This window comes from Phlebotomus papatasi, chromosome 3 (genome assembly GCF_024763615.1).
Source record: "Phlebotomus papatasi isolate M1 chromosome 3, Ppap_2.1, whole genome shotgun sequence".
Classification (NCBI taxonomy): Eukaryota; Metazoa; Arthropoda; class Insecta; order Diptera; family Psychodidae; genus Phlebotomus; species Phlebotomus papatasi.
In genome coordinates this window covers 70132656-70152876 of record NC_077224.1, presented here as the reverse complement: position 1 = coordinate 70152876, position 20221 = coordinate 70132656, and the positions used below count along the sequence as shown (strand labels likewise).

The following is a 20221-nucleotide window of genomic DNA, read 5'->3' as shown; positions in this document are numbered from 1 at the left end:
GATCGTTCGCACATACGCTACCTTCTAGCACTTCATATTTCTTTCGTATTCGTTTATGAATCTGACCTATGGCTATATATTTCAATAGCTAGTCTTAAATTCTACCTTTCCTGAAAAAATTGGGAATCTAATACTTTTTTCCTAGTTTCAGGAAGCAAAAATTAAAAACAGGTCCAAAATTGTAATTTTGATGGGTAATACTTCGTACGATTTTGCACAATTAATATCACTTTTCTGAAAAACGACTATCACAGTCGATAGAGGGATTATTAGGGTTTACATTTATGTAAAAACCTTTTGGACTGAAAAAGGCCGCTTTTGTGGGTGGAAGAAATTTCACAAACTTGGCTCACATTCATCAATCGCACATAGAAGACATTGCTTCTTCGCACATTTTCCAGGAAACTTCATTTTAGATGCAATCCCTCATATTCACATCTATTGTAATCTACCGATTTGATTCACCACTAAAAAGTAAAACTTAAAAATCTTAAAGTTGATAAACAAGAAGCGATTTGACTCAAATAGGCCGCAGTTGAGTAATTTTTAAGCAATTTTGCATTTCTTTGATGTAAAAATATTTTTCAAGCTTGTACAAACTGAATGTATAATGAAAGAATCACATCTACAATAAGCTCACACAGTTTACAACTGGTTTTTGAGAATCTTTGACATAACCTCACTTTTGTGTTGTTTTTCACGTCAAAGAAAAAATTTGTCCGTGAGAGACGGTTTTGTGAAAATTTTTGCCTGTTCAACCTCTGAAGCTCAATCTCTGTGCTAAGTCCCGATTCCTGTAGCTGTAGGGGCAGAGAAATCTTCAATAATTCGCATTCAAACGTTTTTGAGCATATCCGGTTCCGTAGAGGAATAGTGGAATCTTATGCGGTCTTCTCGCTTGCAGAGTTTTAGTCAATTTTTAGCTTAAAAAACTTATTGATTAGTAAAAATTTTTGATATTTGAACTTTTCAAGAAAGCATTCACCAGATTTACCGTTTCCAGAGTGAAATTCTCATGGAATCAAGCAAAAAAGTGGTTTTTATTGTCATGAAAGTATCTCCTAGAAAAGTTCCAAAAAAGTGATATTAAAACGTTTTATTCCTTATAAAAACGGTTTAATCAAATAGATTAGAGTTCCCTTCAAACAATGATGTGCAACTTTTAGTGTCCGGTGCAAAATTTTTAAGGTAAAAATATAGTGTTCAATAATGACGTGAATCGTGTGCGAAGATGGAAACTTTATTGAACTTTCGCACAAATCGCCATTAAATTTTCATTTTCCTTTAAAGGAAAATCTGAGGAATTCCTGGGATTATCCGAGGTGGGATTATGAACCCTGAAAGAGACTTTTTTGGCATAGTTGGAGAATCGATGCGGTTTGCATTGTTGTCAGAAAAAATCACTGAACTTGAACATCATTTTTGTGTGCAAAAGTTCAAAGCCTCCCCCTATTACAGAGAAAACGACATGTTAGGAGTAATGTAGGCATGATTCGCACACACTGAATCTTCAAACGATGCAAATTTTCTCTTTGTTTGCAAAGAGCTAGTGCGTCATTTCTTAGCCGTAAGAAAGATAATTGTTAACCTCATAAGACGAGATGAGAAATGGCAAACCAACACTGTGTGCAAACCATGCCTACATTCCCCTACTTACATTTTATTAAATACATTAAGTAAATTTCAACATTTTGACAAAAGCGTTAATAGGGGATCCCAGTCGAAGAGGTGTTCCTTCGATCCTATTTCTAAATTTTCGAAACTTAAAGTTTTAAAAATTCCCTTTTATCTAATGATGAAATATTAAATTCTATTGTGTAATTTCTTAGTCAATTAAAAGTAGTTTTTGAATTAATAACATCGGGAGTGATGAGAATACCGTAAAACCCAATGACTTTTTAAGTGAAAATCCCAAAACCATGTAACTTTTATGAACGTATTTGTCATCGAAAAAAGGAGGGCATTATCGTATATAAAAGCACCTGATTCAATATTTACTCTCTCAGTCTGAAATGTTGACCGGAAAATGTGTCAGTTAAATGCCCCTTACAGGTGTATCATTATACCCTTTTATGAATGGGATTTTTTCTTCCCCTTGGTCTTTTCTCAACACACCAAGGTTTTCCTCCCATATACAATACATTATATCCTCGGCGGAATTCTTCGTGTTCTCGAAATTGAGCGCGCTTCTTTTTTTTTCTAGCTTCAGGATATACAAAATACAACTTTGTGCGCCTGACTTTTCCAATAGAAGCTGAGAGAGAGAATCCTTGCTTTTCCTCTGCTTCATGAAATTTTGCCTGAAGAGACAGAGGAATTGTGATGATGGGGATGGGTTTAGGGGGTGAAAAGCGGAGACTGTATGACAGTATGACAATGTGGGTTTTTATTTTGTTAGATAGGATGGCCGAAGACTGTGGGATGGGTGGGAAGATGGAAAGGAGTATTTGTCTTTTTCAAATAATTGTTTCTGACTCTTTCCGTTGCATTGGATGAATATTATCTTCAAAACAGCAAGACAAAGGTGTTGAAAATCTTTCTGTCTTTCTCTTGTTTTCGCATGATCCCCGTTGGACCTCTTAGGAAAATTCGTAGTGTCTAAGTTTAGTTGTTTCGGACTTTTGATTTTAAAAAGAAAAAGTTTAAGTGCAAATTTTTTAAGAAAAAAAATGAAACAATAAATAAAACTAAAGGAAAGATACGCTTGCGAATTTTAACGTATTAACTTTAAGTATGACTAGATTCGGTTCAAAAATCAACAATAAGTTTTGGCTAATTAGTTGAAATTCGTTAAAAGTATGGCCCAATTAAGTGCTTATTCGTTACTTATTTGAATAATCTTAAAACTCGTAAAGCCATTAAAACATCATGCTCGTTACTCTCTAATTCGAAAATTATTAAGAAAAAATCATATTTAACAGGATTAGTTATAGCTGATTTTCAAATCATTATTTAAAAATTTGTTTTACTTATTACCTAATGAGATTTTTATCATCTTTTCAGAAATAGTAAATTTAGTTTACTGATGGTTATCATATTTTATTGCTCAAACTCAAAAAAATAATAAATGTAAAATTCATAATTTTGTGTTTTCTGTCATCTATGGGTTTTGAAAACGTTTTACAAAATTCAATAAATTTAGCGCCAATGTATATCTTTTTGTCGAACTCAGGTTAATATCTTACAATAAAAACAAATTAATAATTAATTATTTAAAATTATTAATTAAACTAGAGTCCTCGCATTTTTAGAAATCCTAAATGATTGAAAAGGTCTTCAGACCAGTGTTTCAGCCGAGTACTTAAAAGCCTTGAATAGGAGGAAACGGAACACCTTTGAATTGGGTCACTTTTGAATAAGGCACCTTTAAAATTGGGCTTTTTCTCCTACTTTTAAATGGAACTGGACCTTACTGTGATATAATCTAGATCAATAATCCCATTGTGAAGCTAAATTATTTTATGCCCTAGACACACTTACGACTTAAGCCGAGAGACGACTTAGTGGAAAATGATGGAAATGTAGTTTAACCATTGTTTCTAATATAATTACGCTAAGCCGTCTCTAGGCTAATCCTCTAGTCCAGAGATGTGCAAAAACCGTTGAAACCGAATTAACGTCAAAACAAGTTTGTTATAGTAGCGTTTTGACCATTGAAGTACATGTTTCATTTGACATTTATTCGGTTTCAACGGTTCTTGCACGCCTCTGCTCTAGTGTCTCAAGGCCCTTACAATAATAATATGCCTCAATTCCTTTTAAAAATAGGAGAAAAAGCTCCATTTTCAAAGCTACCCCAATTCTATAAAGTGCCCCATTTCTCCCTATATATTCAACTTGCAATTGCTGCTTACTTTACAATCAATTGCCCTTTAATATACAATTCTAAGTTACTAGGGTAAGTGTACCAAATTTCGGCCAACTTGCAATTTCGGCCACCTCTTTTGTTCCTCAAAATTCCATGAATTTTTAGCTTTTGCAATCTCTAGAGAATATACAATGTAAAATAACAGCAAGAAATGTCCATTCTACGATCGAGATTATGTGAAAAAGACTTTAGAAGAATTCCGGAAGGGCACAGAACTATGAGAACCAAGGTGGCCGAAATAGGCCATCAAAGCTATGTCTACATTTTTATTCATTTTAAAATACAGTAAGAATGATTTTAAAGATAATAAAGACGATAAACTGTATCCAAGGTTCCAAGCAACACTCCTTAAAAAAGAAGTAACAAAAAATACAATTTGCATTAAAAATTATTACATTTCAAACTTAAGACTTTGGCGCTTGCAAGCAACTATGCCTAAATTTGGCACACTTACACTATTATCACAAAGAATAACATTATTGTTTTGCAAAACAAACGTTTAACATGCCTTAATGGATCTGAGAAAAGTATTCTGTCAGATGCGGTTTTGAAACTTAAAACAGAGGTGGCATGATAACTTATTTTCAATCCTATCGACTGTCGATTCTGAAAAATTTAAACGATAGCTACACTTCCTGTAGCTAATATAGACACTTATAAACAGTCACATTCTTTTAAGAATATCACAATGAATGGACCAAAAATGCGTAAAAAGTCGACGTTAACTTAATCTAACAGATATAGATTTGTCGATACTATCGTTTCGATAGTGTCGATAAGTTATCGTTCCACCCTAGTTTTAAAAGAACATGCAGAAAACTTCAGTTTTTTGAAAAACATTAAAGGAATTTAGAGTGTAAACTATCGATAAGATTGTTCCTGAAGTAGGATTTCACTCAGGGTTACCAAATTATGCCAGGGATACTATATTATGCCAGAAAGAACTGCGTACCGAACTTACCCTTTTTCGTCCCATAGTACCCTAGATTGGGGATGCTAGAGGCAAAACGACGCATTAAAAAAAAATATTTTTTCATAAAAACCCACTTGTTCCAAGCTCCTATGAATTCTTTCAAACAAACAGGACTATAACAAACAGGACTATACAAATTTTATAAGGGGTATAAAATATTATTATACAGTTTCTTGGCTTTTTGAAATAATACCTAAAGTAAAATATTTTGAGTTAAAGGAACACCTCTTCGACCGGAAACCCCTATTGACGCTTTTTGTCAAAATGTTGAAATTTATTTAATGTATCTAATAAAATGTAAGTAATATGGAGTTTTTTCATTATTCTATGTTTTTCGATAAGGATAAGTGTTCAAATTTCATATTTCAAATGGTACAGACTAGGGTGTCAATAGGTCCTGACACAGCTTCTTAAAGTGTCAATAGGTGTTCCTTTCGCCCTATTTTGGATTAAAGGAGCACCTCTTCGACAGGGAACCCTTAATGATACTTTTCGTCAAAATATTGAAATTATTTCAATATTTTACCTTTTCTTATAAATAGAATGCTTCAAATTTCATTTCCTAATTGTTACTAGAAGGTTGCCAATAGATCTTGACACAAGTTGTTAAAGTATCAGTGGGTGTTTATTGTACCCTCATTGATTAGGATATCATCTATGGTTACAGGAGTTACAAGAGTAAGCTATTGCAGGTGCACTCGCTGTATGATTCAAGTGTCCCAGGTTCGAATCCATTTTAAGTTGCTAGAAATTGTATCTGTCTTTTTTGTAAAATTTAGGTCGCAGCATAGCCTAGGCAATCCGTCCGTATCTATCCAGAATTTCCCATTGAGTATACGTATGAGTGTGTGTGTGTTTGTCGTGTAGCCAAAGTGAATGATGCAGAGGGGAACTAAACTATGCCAAGAATGTGCAATTAGTGAACGTACAAGGCGTGTTCTATAAAGAGAGAGAATATGAAAGAGACTGGAGAAGTGTGGGAAATGTGAAAGAGAGGGAGAGACTTACGAGGGGGTTGCTTTCTATTGTGTGTGTACAACAATTTTATGTAATATACATCAACAAAAGAGAATTTCTATGAATGGGAGTGAGTCATTTTCCCTCCATCCTATCCCATATATACATAGCTTTTTGTCAGTGAGGAAATTTCTGAGAAAAGAAAGAAAATAAAAAAAAGCAGCTGAAGTGAGGAGCTTTTCTTTTCGTCGTGTGCTCCTTATAAAATCATGGTGAAAATGATGATGGGAACAGTGAATGGGGTTGGCAAGAGGAAAAACAACCAATCCCCCTTCATACAAACTTCTCTCAGCTTTTCTCTATACTGTATGACGGGATGAATTGTTGAATTATTACTCTGAAATTTTCATCGTCATCATAGTCATCAAGCTTCTGGAAAATTTACTCTGGGTGGTGAAAGCGAGAAAAGAGGCAAAATGTTACAAAGGCGAAGAAGGATGGAAAGACTTCGTCATACTTTGTTCCTATGTAAGCGCTTTTCTCGGGTAAAGGTGGATGAGAAAATTTTGCACAGATTTTCACGTTCTTCTGTGAATTGTTAGAGTAGCTTCACGGAAAAGGTCACATGGAGATGATGTTGGTAGACACGAAAATAAGAAGAGTGTGGAATGGCAAAAATGGGGAGATATGATTTGTCGTGGAAATAGGGAAAAGTCAAAAAAAAGCAGAACAAGAGCAAAGGAAAATATTAAGTGTGAAAAGGTCAAATATTTCCTCATTTTCTCTGTGACTTTCCATAGACAACTCCATCTGAAATTAATATGTATCTATTTTTGTCAAATTTTGTCTTTCAAGCAAAAATTATATAAAAGGGTTATATATAATATATCACCCTTTTGGTCAATTTCAACGACCTTTCTTCGTAAATCTCTGCTTGTTGGGATGATTTATTAAAAGGCAAGATATTGCATTTTTATTTAGATTCGTTTCCATAATAAATATATTGAATATTTCCTGGTAAAACTGCAATATTGGTTGGTAGTTTGCTTCCAAATAATATAAATATAAAATAATCCTTTTCAATATTTTTATGGGATATGTTTTGACCTTGGAAGAAAACTACGGAAGGGACATTAGAATAATAATTCCGAAGCCACTTTTTTTACAAGTCTTTTAGAAATCTTTGGTAATTTTCGATGAAGCACAAGATGAAATATCGCAGAAGAGCGTACAAAAAACAAGACCTATCATGAACCGTGTGCTATCAAAATAACGCAAGAATAGTTTTCTAATATTCTGCACGATTAGTTGTATGATATTTTTAAAGTATTTGAAAACAAAAATATAACATCAAATCATTAAACACTTTGAACTTATGGTGGAAGAAATCATAGATAGGTAAAGATGTAGATAGTTTTATTCACCAATAATGCTTAAGGGTTACAATTCCATTATTGTGAGATACTATGTAATTGTCATCGTCCACCGCCGTCTTAGCGTTGGTAACCAATCTTTACAGCAAAATGATAGAACAGCTCCATTGAATGTTATATTTGAAACTACTAAAGCAGCGGTTTTTTTTGCTTTGAGTGCTTCATTTTAAAATCATAAATTAAGGATGACCGAATATTTAAATACACAAAAATTCAATATAGTCACAATTTTATGACCAGCACACAATAACTTTTGTTTGTAAACTTGTTTGCAAAATTGACCATGAGAATGAACGAGATGACTAGATCTGTATCTCACTCACTCTCATTGAAATGTCAAAAACATGTTTACTAAACAAAAGTTTTTGTGCGTTTGGCATTATGCTAAAAAAATAATAAATAAATAGAACAGAAAATTCTGCTTTGTTGAATTTGTATTCCTTATTTGGATCATTGTGATGTGAGACGTAAAACAGATAAAAATGGTTGAATTTGACCGAACTGTAAGCCTAAGGCTGTTTTAAAAGATGTTCCGAAGAAGTTAGTGCAAAAAATCACTGTTTACACTTTTCAAACATAACATATAGATCAACTTTAAAAATTCCTTCAAATTTCCGTGCAATACTCAATTAAATTTCCCTAATGATAATGCAAACAACATGTCAACTCAGTAGTACTTCAAAGAAGTTGCCCTTGTATTCACTATTCTTAAATTGCAATCTTTCACAGAGTATTCTTAAATTGCAAAAAGTTTCACAGAGCCTTGTTAAGTTGTTTTCATAGAAAACGTTTTACTTGTCCCTTCCGTAGTATTTTCTTCTAAGAGTCTGACACATTTGAAGCATCAGGAGCAGTTCTTTTAAGCAACAGATTTTATTCAAAATTAGAATGTGTGGTTTCACTTAGTTAGACCATAATTAATTAATTAATTAACAATGTTCTTATAAGAACTCGTGAATCTACGAATGAGAGGGAGGCAAATTTGCATTCTACTACCCGAGCACATGATGTTACTCTCTCTACCTCTTTACTTTGTATTTGTACATGTACAGTACACCCTATAACACGGTCACCGAGTGAATGATCGGTCTCTCTCACAAAGACTACCCCTAATCGACAAAGTACTCGAATAGCCGGACTCGCCGGAGGAGAGCACTGTTGGTACCAATTGAAATGGGAGCTCCTATAAGGACACTACTGGTAAAAATAAAAGGATCAAATTGATCCAAATTTGACCTTTTTGCAAAGGATAGATCAAATTTCGAAATCTGAATGCACATTTATCGTAATGAAACATGTTAATTTGATCCATCTTTTGCAAAAGAATCAATTTGATCCTTTTATTTTTACCAAACCGTGCCAGAAAGTAATGCTCAAAGCCAAAGAGGGAGCAGTATATATAATCAGTTTTTTTTTCAAACTTTAAATACTGATTTAGAGCTTAAAAGGGCCAGAGATCAACCTACTATCATCGGTAATTCCCATTAAAGAAAACGTTGTCTTCAGACGTTTTTTTTATTTTTCTTTTTCCCTTAAATTCCCTCGAAACCCTCCAAAACCATGCTTTTGGTTTATTTCGAAAACGGATTTCATACGGTTTCTTTTATTTTCGGATTGGTTTTAGAGGTAGTCTAGGCGAACATTTCGTCCAAACTTAACTTATGATCTAAAAAATTGCCATCTTGAATTTTCAAGGCTTGAAGTTTATCCATTCTTTAGGGTTTATTTTTGAACCGATTTGGGTAATTTAAAATTTTTTTTAAAGGTCTTGAAATCGGTAATCAATCAGTAAAGGATTCTTAAATTATTGTTTCGTGTTTACTTTTTTTATTTTTTCGTATGCTTGTAATGCACAATGTACAATAACTTTTGTTTTGTAGACATATTTTGACATTTCGATGAGTGTGAGATCGAGATTTACTTATCTCGTTCATTCTTATAGGCAATTGTGAAAACATGATTACAATCAAAAGTTATTGTGCACGAGTCATAACTTATTTCAAAATATTCTAAAATGCGTTCTTCGTTACCAATTTTTGATTTTGGAATGTTTTTAAAATTTATGAATCAATGTAGTCGGTAGTAGTAAACCAGTAAGCATAAAAAAACTATGTGAAAAAAATAATTAATGGAGGGCTCTGTCTCTCGTGGAGAGAGGATGAATAAAGGGCAAATGAACCTAGCATAAAATGTCATTAATGCTCAAAAGAATTCAAATTCAATTTCAAATTTCCAAACTAAATTTTTGTACAAAATTGTGAAAATTCAAATAAAAAAGTTGTTAAAAAAAATTACTAACTGAATATAAGAGGAATTGCAATAGAACAAGAATATTATGAGCGTTATTTCTTTATTTTTTCTCACAACAAAGTAAAGATTTACACTCGAGGCACTTTGAAATTCGAATAGGAAGTATTCCAGCCACCACACGGACGAAATGAGAAGTAGACATGTCTTTTCTCTGGTTTTCGAAAGGAATTTTCGAATGTAAGGTGATGAGGAAGTTAAGACCACTCCAAAACCAAGCGACTAGAATGATGCGTATTCATTTATTCACCAGTGAAAGCCCCTTTTGTTAGACTTATGAATCTCATAGGGAAAGTGTGCCAAATTCCGGCCAGCTTGCAATTTCGGCCACCTTTTTTGTTCCTCGAATTTCCATGAACTTTTAGATTTTACGTACTCTACAGATTATACAATGCAAGAGAATAACAAAAAATGTAGCTTCGACAAACGAGATGACGTGAAAAAGACATTTGAAGAATTCCCGAAGGGCAAGGAACTATGAGAATGAAGGTGGCCGAAATAGGATACCAAAGCTGTGCCTGTATTTTTCTTCATTTTAAAATGTATTAAGAATGATTTTAGAGTAAATAAAGACGGTAAACTCTTTACAAGGTTCCAAGCAACACTCTTTCAGAAGAAAGAATAAGAAAAATCAATTTGAATTTAAAATATTACATTTCAAACTTAAGACTTTGACGCTTGCAAGCAACTATGCCGAAATTTGGCACACTTACCTTGTCTAATTGTAAGTGTTCACAGATTTGAAATGAATCCTTTGTATTACATTCCTCAAGCTCAACATCATATTTAATGTGTACAAATTTGTAATTGGCTTAAGTTAACAATCTTGCCCATCATAAGCTTGAAAGGGCTTTATATATATTTTATTTTCTAATACCCGTGCTTCCGGTCAGTGAAATCGTCCGGCAAACATAGAAAGTGTACATAGTCTAAGATCTCTGAGAATGTCAGTTGAGTCTGAAAGGTATAGTTCTTGAGAATGAATTGCAAATTTAATAAAGAACGTCCCAATTGACATGGTGTGAAGAATGAAATTGCAAAATGTGGGAAAATTTATCACATAAAATTTTCATTTAACACCCTCATACAAAACTCTCCTTCTGACTTGACGAAATTTAATTAACAAATGCATCATCACTTTCCTTCATCATCTTGCGCATATGAAGAGCTCATGTGTATGTGGCTCTATTCAGAATTGTGTTGATGATAATATCGCTTTTGTTACTCTAAGGATATAGAGAGAATTGGTGCTTTCATTGGCTCTTCATTCCCTATATAAAAGCTTTTCTATTAGGAGAAGGGTGATGTTTTGGGAGTAAAATTATTTACGAATGCTTGTGTGCTTAAGTGTGTGTGTTATATTAGTTAAAAGCTATCGTGAAAAGGATGAAATGGGGGAGAAAATTTATGGGAATTTCTTATTGTTTTCAAAGTTTTCCACTTATGATTAGCCTTCAGTTTTCCTCATTTTGCAATTAGTCTTTTGACCCCTTTTTTTATCGTCTCTTCACTCGGCAATTGCGGTAAAATATATCGTCGCATGAAATTAAATATATATTCTTTTTATTTTCATTTTGATCTAATTACTTGATATTTTGTCTGATTCACAGGTCGAAATGAACTGATAGCCCGCTATATTAAATTACGGACAGGAAAAACAAGAACACGGAAGCAAGTTAGTTCACACATTCAAGTTTTGGCGCGAAGACGACTGCGAGAAGTTCAGGCAAAATTGAAAGTGGTAAGATAGACTTTTTTTCTTTTTATTATTAACCTTATTATTCACTTTCTTATTGTCTGCTTTTTGTTGTTGAAATATCTAGATTTTCTGATTAATATGATATCACTGCATTTATTGTCTGCGAGGGATAATTTCTTTATTCTGATTACATTATGATTAATAGAATTTATTGTTATTAGAATAGGAATATTTATTTGAATTTCATTCAAGATCGTTGGTTTAAATTTTTTACACGTTACAAGCTACGAACAGGGTGCCCTGCCATCTAGCGGGTAAAGTTAATTAGTTGGTTTACTTGGAAATAACCTGAAAAAGAGGTATTTTAGCTTTTAGTGTTCATTAGGCTTGGGATGATTTTCAATTACCTTTTATATTTTCATGTATTCACTGGTTCCTTGTTGACAATTGAACATAGGGCCTCGACATCCTTATAATTTCTGTGACCTCAATAAGAGAAGAGATACGTTTCAGAGTTTAAGAAAGAAATATGTGGAAAATGAATTTAAAAAAAAACACTATTTAGAATGATCTTACACTTTTCTCGTGAATTTATTTTTATAAAGGAATATCCCTCGATGATAAATTAATAGGTTTTTGAGAGGAAACCCTTCAATTTCATGTCTTATAAATCCATTCAAATGCTAAATCTAGATTTTTCTGTAATTTTTCTCGGTTACCAATTCAAAGAAAGAAGTAGTTGTCATTATTTTTATAACCAAAGAAAAGAAATTCTGTGCAAAATAATTAAACATTTGTCATTTTTAATAAGTTATATAGGGGAAAGTGCCCATTACCCATGCTTCGTGCGATCCCAAGCTTCGTAATGATTAATTTTTTTCTATGTTTCTGAATTAATGTGACTTTGAAATATAAGGTGAAAGGAACGCCTATTGACATTTTAAGAATTCGTGTCCGGACCTGCTGACACCCTACTTTGTACCATTTGGAATATGAAATTTGATCATTTATCCTTATTGAAAAACGTAGGTTAATGAAAAAAAAACGCCATATTACTTACATTTTATTAGATACATTCAATAAATTTCAACATTTTGACAAAAATATCAATAGGGGTTCCCTGTCGAAGAGGTGTTCATTCGACCCTATCTTAAAACTGAGTATTTTCCCCTGGTTTTTTGAAAGCATGGGTGCAATATGTCAAGTTTATTGAGAAACATAGGAAAATTTAGTAATTACGAAGCTTTGGATCGTATGAAGCATGGACACTTTCCCCTAATAGAAGCAAAATGTATTTAAATAATTTGCGGTTTTAGGAAAATGTCAAGATCATCTCTCGCTTTAAAATGCCCTCACGCTAAAGTTGCAGAAGTTTCACAAGCTAAATATTATTTGATAGATTTTTATAATTTGTATCAAATTTTCCACAACACTGAGAGAAATTCGAAAAAGTTAAAATAACATTCCGGAAATGTTAGTTTTACCCTTCAGTATTTATCCAAAATCGGTGTAAATATTACCCTTTTCAGGTGTATTAGGGGTTAAAATTACTCTTTTTCATGTTAATTTTATACCTAAAAAGTGTTAAAGTTCTGAGGAAGAAAAGTTAATCGCACCCTCTTTTTACTCAGTGAAGTTGGTCAACTTTTAAAACTTTTGGAAAACTCCTGCCCTTCTTTTTAGTACTTAATTTTTAGTACATACCTTATTCCTGTTGTAATTATAATAACTTATTATTTATATCGAACCAAGGATATGCGATCAGCACTATTAAAGTTTTGATAAATTTATAAAGCACCAACAATAGAATTTAAAAATAAAATCAAGTATTGAAAGAGTACGAAAGTATTAGTATCCTTAGAATAAGACCAAAGTTTTGAAATAATTACTCTTCTTAAAGCTTCTAATAGAAGTTAGTGTTATGTTTATGCCAAACGAATTTATGAGTTATTTTTGGGGTTAGTTAATTTGAGCAAATGAATACAGTTTTTCTTAATCATAAGTTAGTTTGTACTAAATATTAAAAAAGCAAATGCTTGTATTTTGGCGATAACCTGAGATTTAGAACAATAGTCAGGTCTTTTGCGCAATATTAATTGTGCTATTCGAATGGAAAATGAAAAGGGTAAAGTTTTCACCTGAATTTTTTTAGTACATAGCTGTAATCATTTGCTTCTATGTAATTGATTTTCTTTCTTTTGTTTTCTGTCACGGATTTTTGGAACACGACATGGACTGAGGAGAACTGTTGTGATAGGAACTAATAAGGAGAAAAGCCCTTAACGTAGAAGCACATGAGAGCAGTCATGTACTAAAAAAAATGTGTTGGAACAAGATTTTCTTTTTCAATTTGCTTTTTTTATTGGAGCCATAATTGTGCTATTCCAATGAAAAATTAAGTGGGGAAATTTTCTCCTGAACATTTTTTAGCACATGACTGTTCTCAAATGCATCTGCATTATCGACTTTTATTTGTGTTTATTCCTGTCACGACTATTTTCCTTAATCCTCACCGTGTTTTAAAACCATCAAACAGTGTTGACAGGCATCAACACAAAGAAAGGTCTGTTAAGTAGAAGCATTTGAGAAGAGTCATGTGCTAAAACAAATGTTTAGGAGAAAGATTTCCTTTTTTTCATTTTTCATTGGACTATCATTAAATAGTAAAGTAAATTACTCGTAAAAATATTAAATAATGATGGAAGATCATTTAGTACATTTATGTACTAAATAAATTTAGTACACCTGAAACCCTTTTTACGCGCTTAATATTTAAATAATTCTGAATATGGATTTTTACTTGCACAATTTGTCATTTTGCTATCGGTGCTTGATCATTGGCTTTTGTAACACTTTCTGGATAATTCTCTAAATTCTATAAAGACACTGCACTGCGGAGTGAATAAGCAAAAAAAAAGCAACAAATGTCTTAAGAAACCTACACTTAATAGATTGTGAAAGAGTAGAGGGAAAAATCGTAAATTTTCTTCTCTTGTGGGTAAATAAAATTTGAAATTGAGATTTCAACAAGTTACTGAGCAAATGTTTTGGTCATACATGGATAAAACAAGTCAGTGAAGTGTGTATTGGATTAATTATTTACTATTTTTTTTGCCATATGAACTCTATCTATTTCATTCAAGATCTTATTTCAATCATTTTTAACTGGTGATACCTCTGTGACGCTTGATAGAGAGACAATCACAGTGATTTACACATTTGGAATCCTTCGTATCAAATTATACATTTTTCATTGGGTTTTTTCAACCTGACAACAGCAGAAAATGAAAAATTGTGTCATTGAATCAGTTAAAAGTCACGATTGCAAGCTTTTATTTTAGAGTTTAATTTTAATTCGATGGGAATGTTAAAGAAAAGTTAGTGGGAAAATTTATTTAATTTGAGGAAAACTTGAAGGGATTATTTGATAATTCTTTAAATTACTAACTCCAGAAAAATGCCAACCTTCTCTAAAGGCACTTTTTTTTTCTTTTGTGCGAAATTTCAGCAATTTTGGCAACCGGGTTTGCAAGCCGGAACTTCACAAGAGTAAGTGTAACAATTTTAGCTTTTAGTATACATAGAGATGAAGTTTAGGGATGGCATTGGTGAGAAAATGCAACTAACACATCCTTCTTCGGAACAGTGTCAAGCCCTTCGCACAGCCACCCTATCCCACTGGAAAACCATCTGCAACAACAGTTTCGGCCGCTGTTGAAAGTGGACTCCAGACAGCCCTGCCGCCCCCTTGGGAGGGTAGAGCCATTGCCACCCAGAAATTTCGAATGTTGGAATTTTCAGCGTACATGGAACTTCATCGCGACGAGACATATCACAAACATCTCTTTGTTCATATAAGTGGACAGCCAACATATTCGGATCCGCTCCTAGAGGTAAATATGAAGAAAATGAGATTTTCATTGTCCAAATTTAATGAGGAAATAGCTTGAACATCCAATGGGAGAACATTTCTCCTGCACCGACCGTTTCAATGGGAACACAATAGAAACATTTTAGTAAACTTTCAAAGAACAAAAGCAATAGGAAATGAAAATGTAGCTGAAAGTTCGAAGATAATACGGTATTTGAGAATTAATATAATCCACCAAAATCAATTTGAACTAATTTAGGCTTGTACTTGTAGGGAATTTCAATACCTTTCAAGTGCATTCAATTTTACTGGAATCGGTTCATAAATGTATCGTTGGGAAAGGTTTAACATTTGGCCTTGAAAAATTCAAGATGCTGCGTTCAATTACTCAGAAAATTGCATACATGCAGGAGATATCTTCGAAGTAAGTTGCAGAATCACCGTAATGTATGCAAAACATTGCCTTTGGGAACTAATTGGATCTAATGGGAACAAGGGGAATTCTTGAATTCAGCAGAAGACTTATTGAACGCGTAGTGACTCCGCGACGAAATGCTCCAAGTGCCTTATTAACTTGTTCCACCTTTCAATAAAATCACAAATCTATGTTCATTAGTTTATAATGCCCAGTAAGATTGAAACTCTCGTCAATTCAAGGAATTAGCTACAATTCTGCCAGGGAAGTTCCTCAATAAAAAATCCAGGGGATTCAGAAAATTTATCAGTCTTCCAGTTTTTCAAAAATTACACCTCGAAATGACTCTTCTTGCAGAATTTCGCATAGAATCATATTGCTATTCCAATAAAAAGGAAAAACGAAAAATCTTTCTCCTGAATATTTTTTAGCACATGGCTGTTCTAATTTAGTTCTGCGTAATCGACTTTTCTTTTCTGATGGTTCCTGACACGCCTCTTTTTGATGGTTTTAGAACACAACGAAGACTGCGATAAACAGTTGTGACAGGAACCAAAACAGGTTAATAACGCAGAAGCATATAAGAACAGCTATGTACTAAAAATAAAATTATGAGAAATATTTCTCCTTGTCATTTTTCATTGCACAGAAAAAAATATTTTGTAAAAATGTTCGTAAATCTTTGTGAATTTCTATGGGGGAGTTACAAAATGCTCGTGAATCGTACAACCCACAAACAAGTTCGTAAAAATTTGTACTTTTTTCACAAACATTGTTCGTAACATGATCACTTGATGAGCATTTTTTGTACTTTTACAAACATTTGTTCGTAAATATTCCCAAACACACAAAAAAAAATGTTCGTAAAATTTTGTTATTTGTTCGTAAATGTTTTCCTGTCGAACATTTTACGAACATTTAAGAACAAATGACAAAATTTTACGAACACTTTTTTGTATGTTTACGAACATTTACGAACAAATGTTTGTGAAAGTACAAAAATTGCTCGTCAAGTGATCATGTTACGAACAATGTTTGTGAAAAAGTACAAACTTTTAAGAACTTGTTTGTGGGTTATACGATTTACGAGCATTTCGTAACTCCCCCATAGGAATTCACAAATATTTACGAACATTTTTCCAAAATATTTTTTTTCTGTGTAGAATAGAATCATTAACTTAACTTTTTAAATGGAGCTATCTGTCCAAGAAGCCCCAAAAAATGCTCCAATGAAGTATTTTCCTCGTGCCATTGAGACGCATTGTTGTTTCTAAAGCCTTGTAAGTAGGTAAATTCTGTAATTTTTATGACATTATCACACGAGAGTTCGAAAACTTAGAATACCGGTTGAGCTTCTTTTGTTAGGTTATACGAGTTCGAAAATGTAATTCATTGAATTTTATAATGAATATCTCCTTACTTAGTAACATTTCTGCAAATGAGGTTTAAGATTTTAGATTTAGATTAAGCCCGTTCTCCGAATAAACTCCATCAGACAAAATGAAAGCCAAAATCCTGAACGCCAAAATTCCGAAGGGGCTAAAATCTCGAATTCTTAAAAGCGTCATCATAATTGCTGCCGCGATTGTACCTGTGCTTGCTGGAGACAAAGGGAAATTTTTGTGTTTTTTGGGAAATCATACCACATAATTATTCCCCCTTGTAATTTCCTATTTGTCTCTTTGAAAGGTTATTATCGAACAGAGCCATTCGACGTGCTCGCCACAGCTGAAGTTTGATTTTCTAAAAGTGTCTTAGCTAAATCTTAGCTAAAAATAATATTATAAACAATATAATATTTAATAGATTTATTGCTTTTAATACAAAAATTGAGAATACTAAAGGTGAAAATTTCCCAAAATAAATTCGAAAGATATGAAATTAGAACACTTAACTTTAGATTCAAAGATCGTATAAGAACTCGAGCACAAAAAGAAAGAATTCAAAAAATGTTGTAATGTCCTGGAATTCTTCAATACTTTACGAGGAATAAATTTGATTTATGGAAGAATTCTACATAATTTACATTATATCCTCTTATTTTGTACTTTTATAGTCGTCTTCAGTAATTATAGAAGACTTGCAGAAATATAAAATAAAATCACATGGGAAAAAGATTTTAAGAGATCGTTAATAAATAAACTTATAAATGGATTATTGTTTTTTTTTTTCAATTAAGAAAATATGGTCAACTTCTGAACTGGTCATCCTTCGAATATTTAATTTTTTTTTAATTTTTGCTTTTTCTCGAATCAAAATTTCTATTATGTCAACTATTAGAGACATACAGTAGACTCTCGTTCAATCGGCTTTTTTTCAATCGGGCGCAAAATTTCGTAGACAATTTTCACGTTTGATTTTAAAGCAAATTTACAATAATTTTGATGACAAAATCTCTCGATAATTTGGATGACATTTTGCCCCATATGCCCGATTGAAAGAGAGTCTACTGTATTGTCTACAATCGAACTAGATTAAAGATTTTTTTTCTGGGAAATCCAAAATAAATTGCAATATTCAACTTTATATAATGTACTTTTGACCTCTTATCCTTTCATAGATAAATCTTAAAGTAATAACTATTGTTGTCTATAAAATTTTCAATTATAGCAAATTGATACTTAAAGACCATGAGATAAAGTACAGTCCATGATACTCCAGAAATTGTGTGATAATAACCACAATATTTTTGTTTTATGTGCGAGTTTTACACTGGGGGCGTGGCCTAATGTTTATGAATGAATCCATTTATGAAGAGCACAAAGTATGCAAGTATAATCACATTATGAGCTTTTTGTAAGCACTGTACCAAGGAATCAAAATTTTCCATTTTTTATTGCCGACTTTTAAATGGCTTAAAACGAAACTTTTGAATTAAAATGCTCATAAAAATGCCCAATCCTTAGCGTTCCATTTATGCGCCTTTTATATTAAGGATTGTTACTAACTAATTCTAATTTTATTGGTAAATTTTATGATCACTCCATTCGTTAATAACCTTTAAACAACTTTCCGGGCTTTAAGGGTCTCGCCGGTATAGATCTACATTTCAATTCTGAAGTATAAATCAGAAATGGTCAAAATGGCTTTAAGAAAACCGTTGAATGTTCGAATTTTTGAAAAGAAAAACTGTGTGTCCTTTTTCGAAAATACTTAAACCTCTCGTTCAGTAATAACCTCCCCGATTTGAGAGCTCTCTCCGGTTGAGGTTTTTCCTTTACCGATTCGAAGATATATCAGAGAAAACTTGCCTAAAAACCCGTTGGAAGTTCGAATGTTTAAACCGACGAGTTACACAAAAGTGAGCAAGTTCATCAAAAGGACATTTCTTTGAATGAAATAGCATTTAAGATATTCTTCCATCCTGAAATTCCACAAAACTACACAAAAATTCACTTTTTGCAGCAAAAGTTTGCACACTCTTGTTGACATTGTTGACGATTGAAGTGTCAAGAATATAGAAATTCGACATGCCAGAACAATCAGCGTTAAAACGGCGAGTACGTGAACTTGCACTTTAGGCTTCCGGTAGATTTTCGAATAGGTTTGGCTTGGCTTTGGAGTGACTTGTCTCTTCGAAACGTTATTACTGAACGGAGCCAAAATTGGAAAGTCCTTTGGAATTTCTCCAAGAGAACTCATTCGAAGATAGATTTTGAAAGTCACGGAAAAACTTTTTAACTCCTCATCTCGTCCGCATGGAGACTAAAGTATGCCCTGGAGGGGAATTCTGTAACGCTCTGGCAATGCCATATGATAAATTGGGTTTGAATCTCAGGAGAGCTTTTTCGAAAATGCGATTCTGTAGCCGTGACATTGCCATTTGAGCTGACGTGACATTGTCAGAAGTCACATATTTGAGATTTCTGGCAATTCAAATGGCAATGAATGTTGTTAAACAAATCAACCAAGACATACTGTATTTGCAAAATATCACTAACTAAAAGCGTTTCATTAAAAAAAATCAGTGAATTGCATTTTCGAACTCATATGATATGACAAAAGAAGCTCGATTGGCATTGTCAGGTTTCGAACTCACGCGTGACAATGCCACAAAAATCACAGAATTCCCCTACTGTTCGAATTTCAAGGGGTCTCGAGATTCTGTCTTGACTTTGTTATAGGGAAAATCAAAGCAAGTTCATAATCAAATGAAGTTCATAATATCCCTGCCTCATTTGTAAATATCTCTCATAACTTTGGCAACTTCTTACTCTGTTAATTTATAAATTTTATAACTTTCCGCGATTTTTAATATCGGAATTATAAATTCTATTTAATTTTTTCGAGCATAAACACTTTATGCTAATTGAATGCTATTTACCTTTTACCTGAGACACTTTTGGAGAATCAAATTCCGGCCTGGAGCACACGGAATTGCTTTATCTACAGGTGGAATTTGACAGATTCGAAGATGGGCGTTTCGAAATCCAAAGAAAGGATATTTTTAGTTCTCGTTTTGTCCATATAGTAGCCAAAGTGCTTTCTAATAGAATTTTGAAGTGTCAGTGTCACGTGGATCTTGAGTATCAATATATGTTTTCGTGTTCTTTCTGAGAAAAACAGAGAAACAAGGCTCATTCCCCTCATAATCATCGAATAATACTTCACCTTCTTTGTATAGGAGTTCATAAATTATTTCCATCTTCTGCGAAAATTTAGTTTCAAATTTCGAAGCCTAGTTTGAATTTTTCGAAT

General features: G+C 32.9%; 1 protein-coding gene across 1 annotated transcript in view; it reads left to right on the top strand.

Annotated features, from left to right (window-relative positions):
• LOC129808175 (protein scalloped) overlaps positions 1-20221 on the top strand; it is an 89293-nt gene that overhangs the window by 57367 nt on the left and 11705 nt on the right. The window contains exons 4-6 of the mRNA XM_055857941.1: positions 11149-11279; positions 14746-14786; positions 14884-15130. Of these exons, the coding sequence (XP_055713916.1) occupies positions 11149-11279; positions 14746-14786; positions 14884-15130 (419 nt within the window). The remainder of the gene's footprint in view (positions 1-11148; positions 11280-14745; positions 14787-14883; positions 15131-20221) is intronic.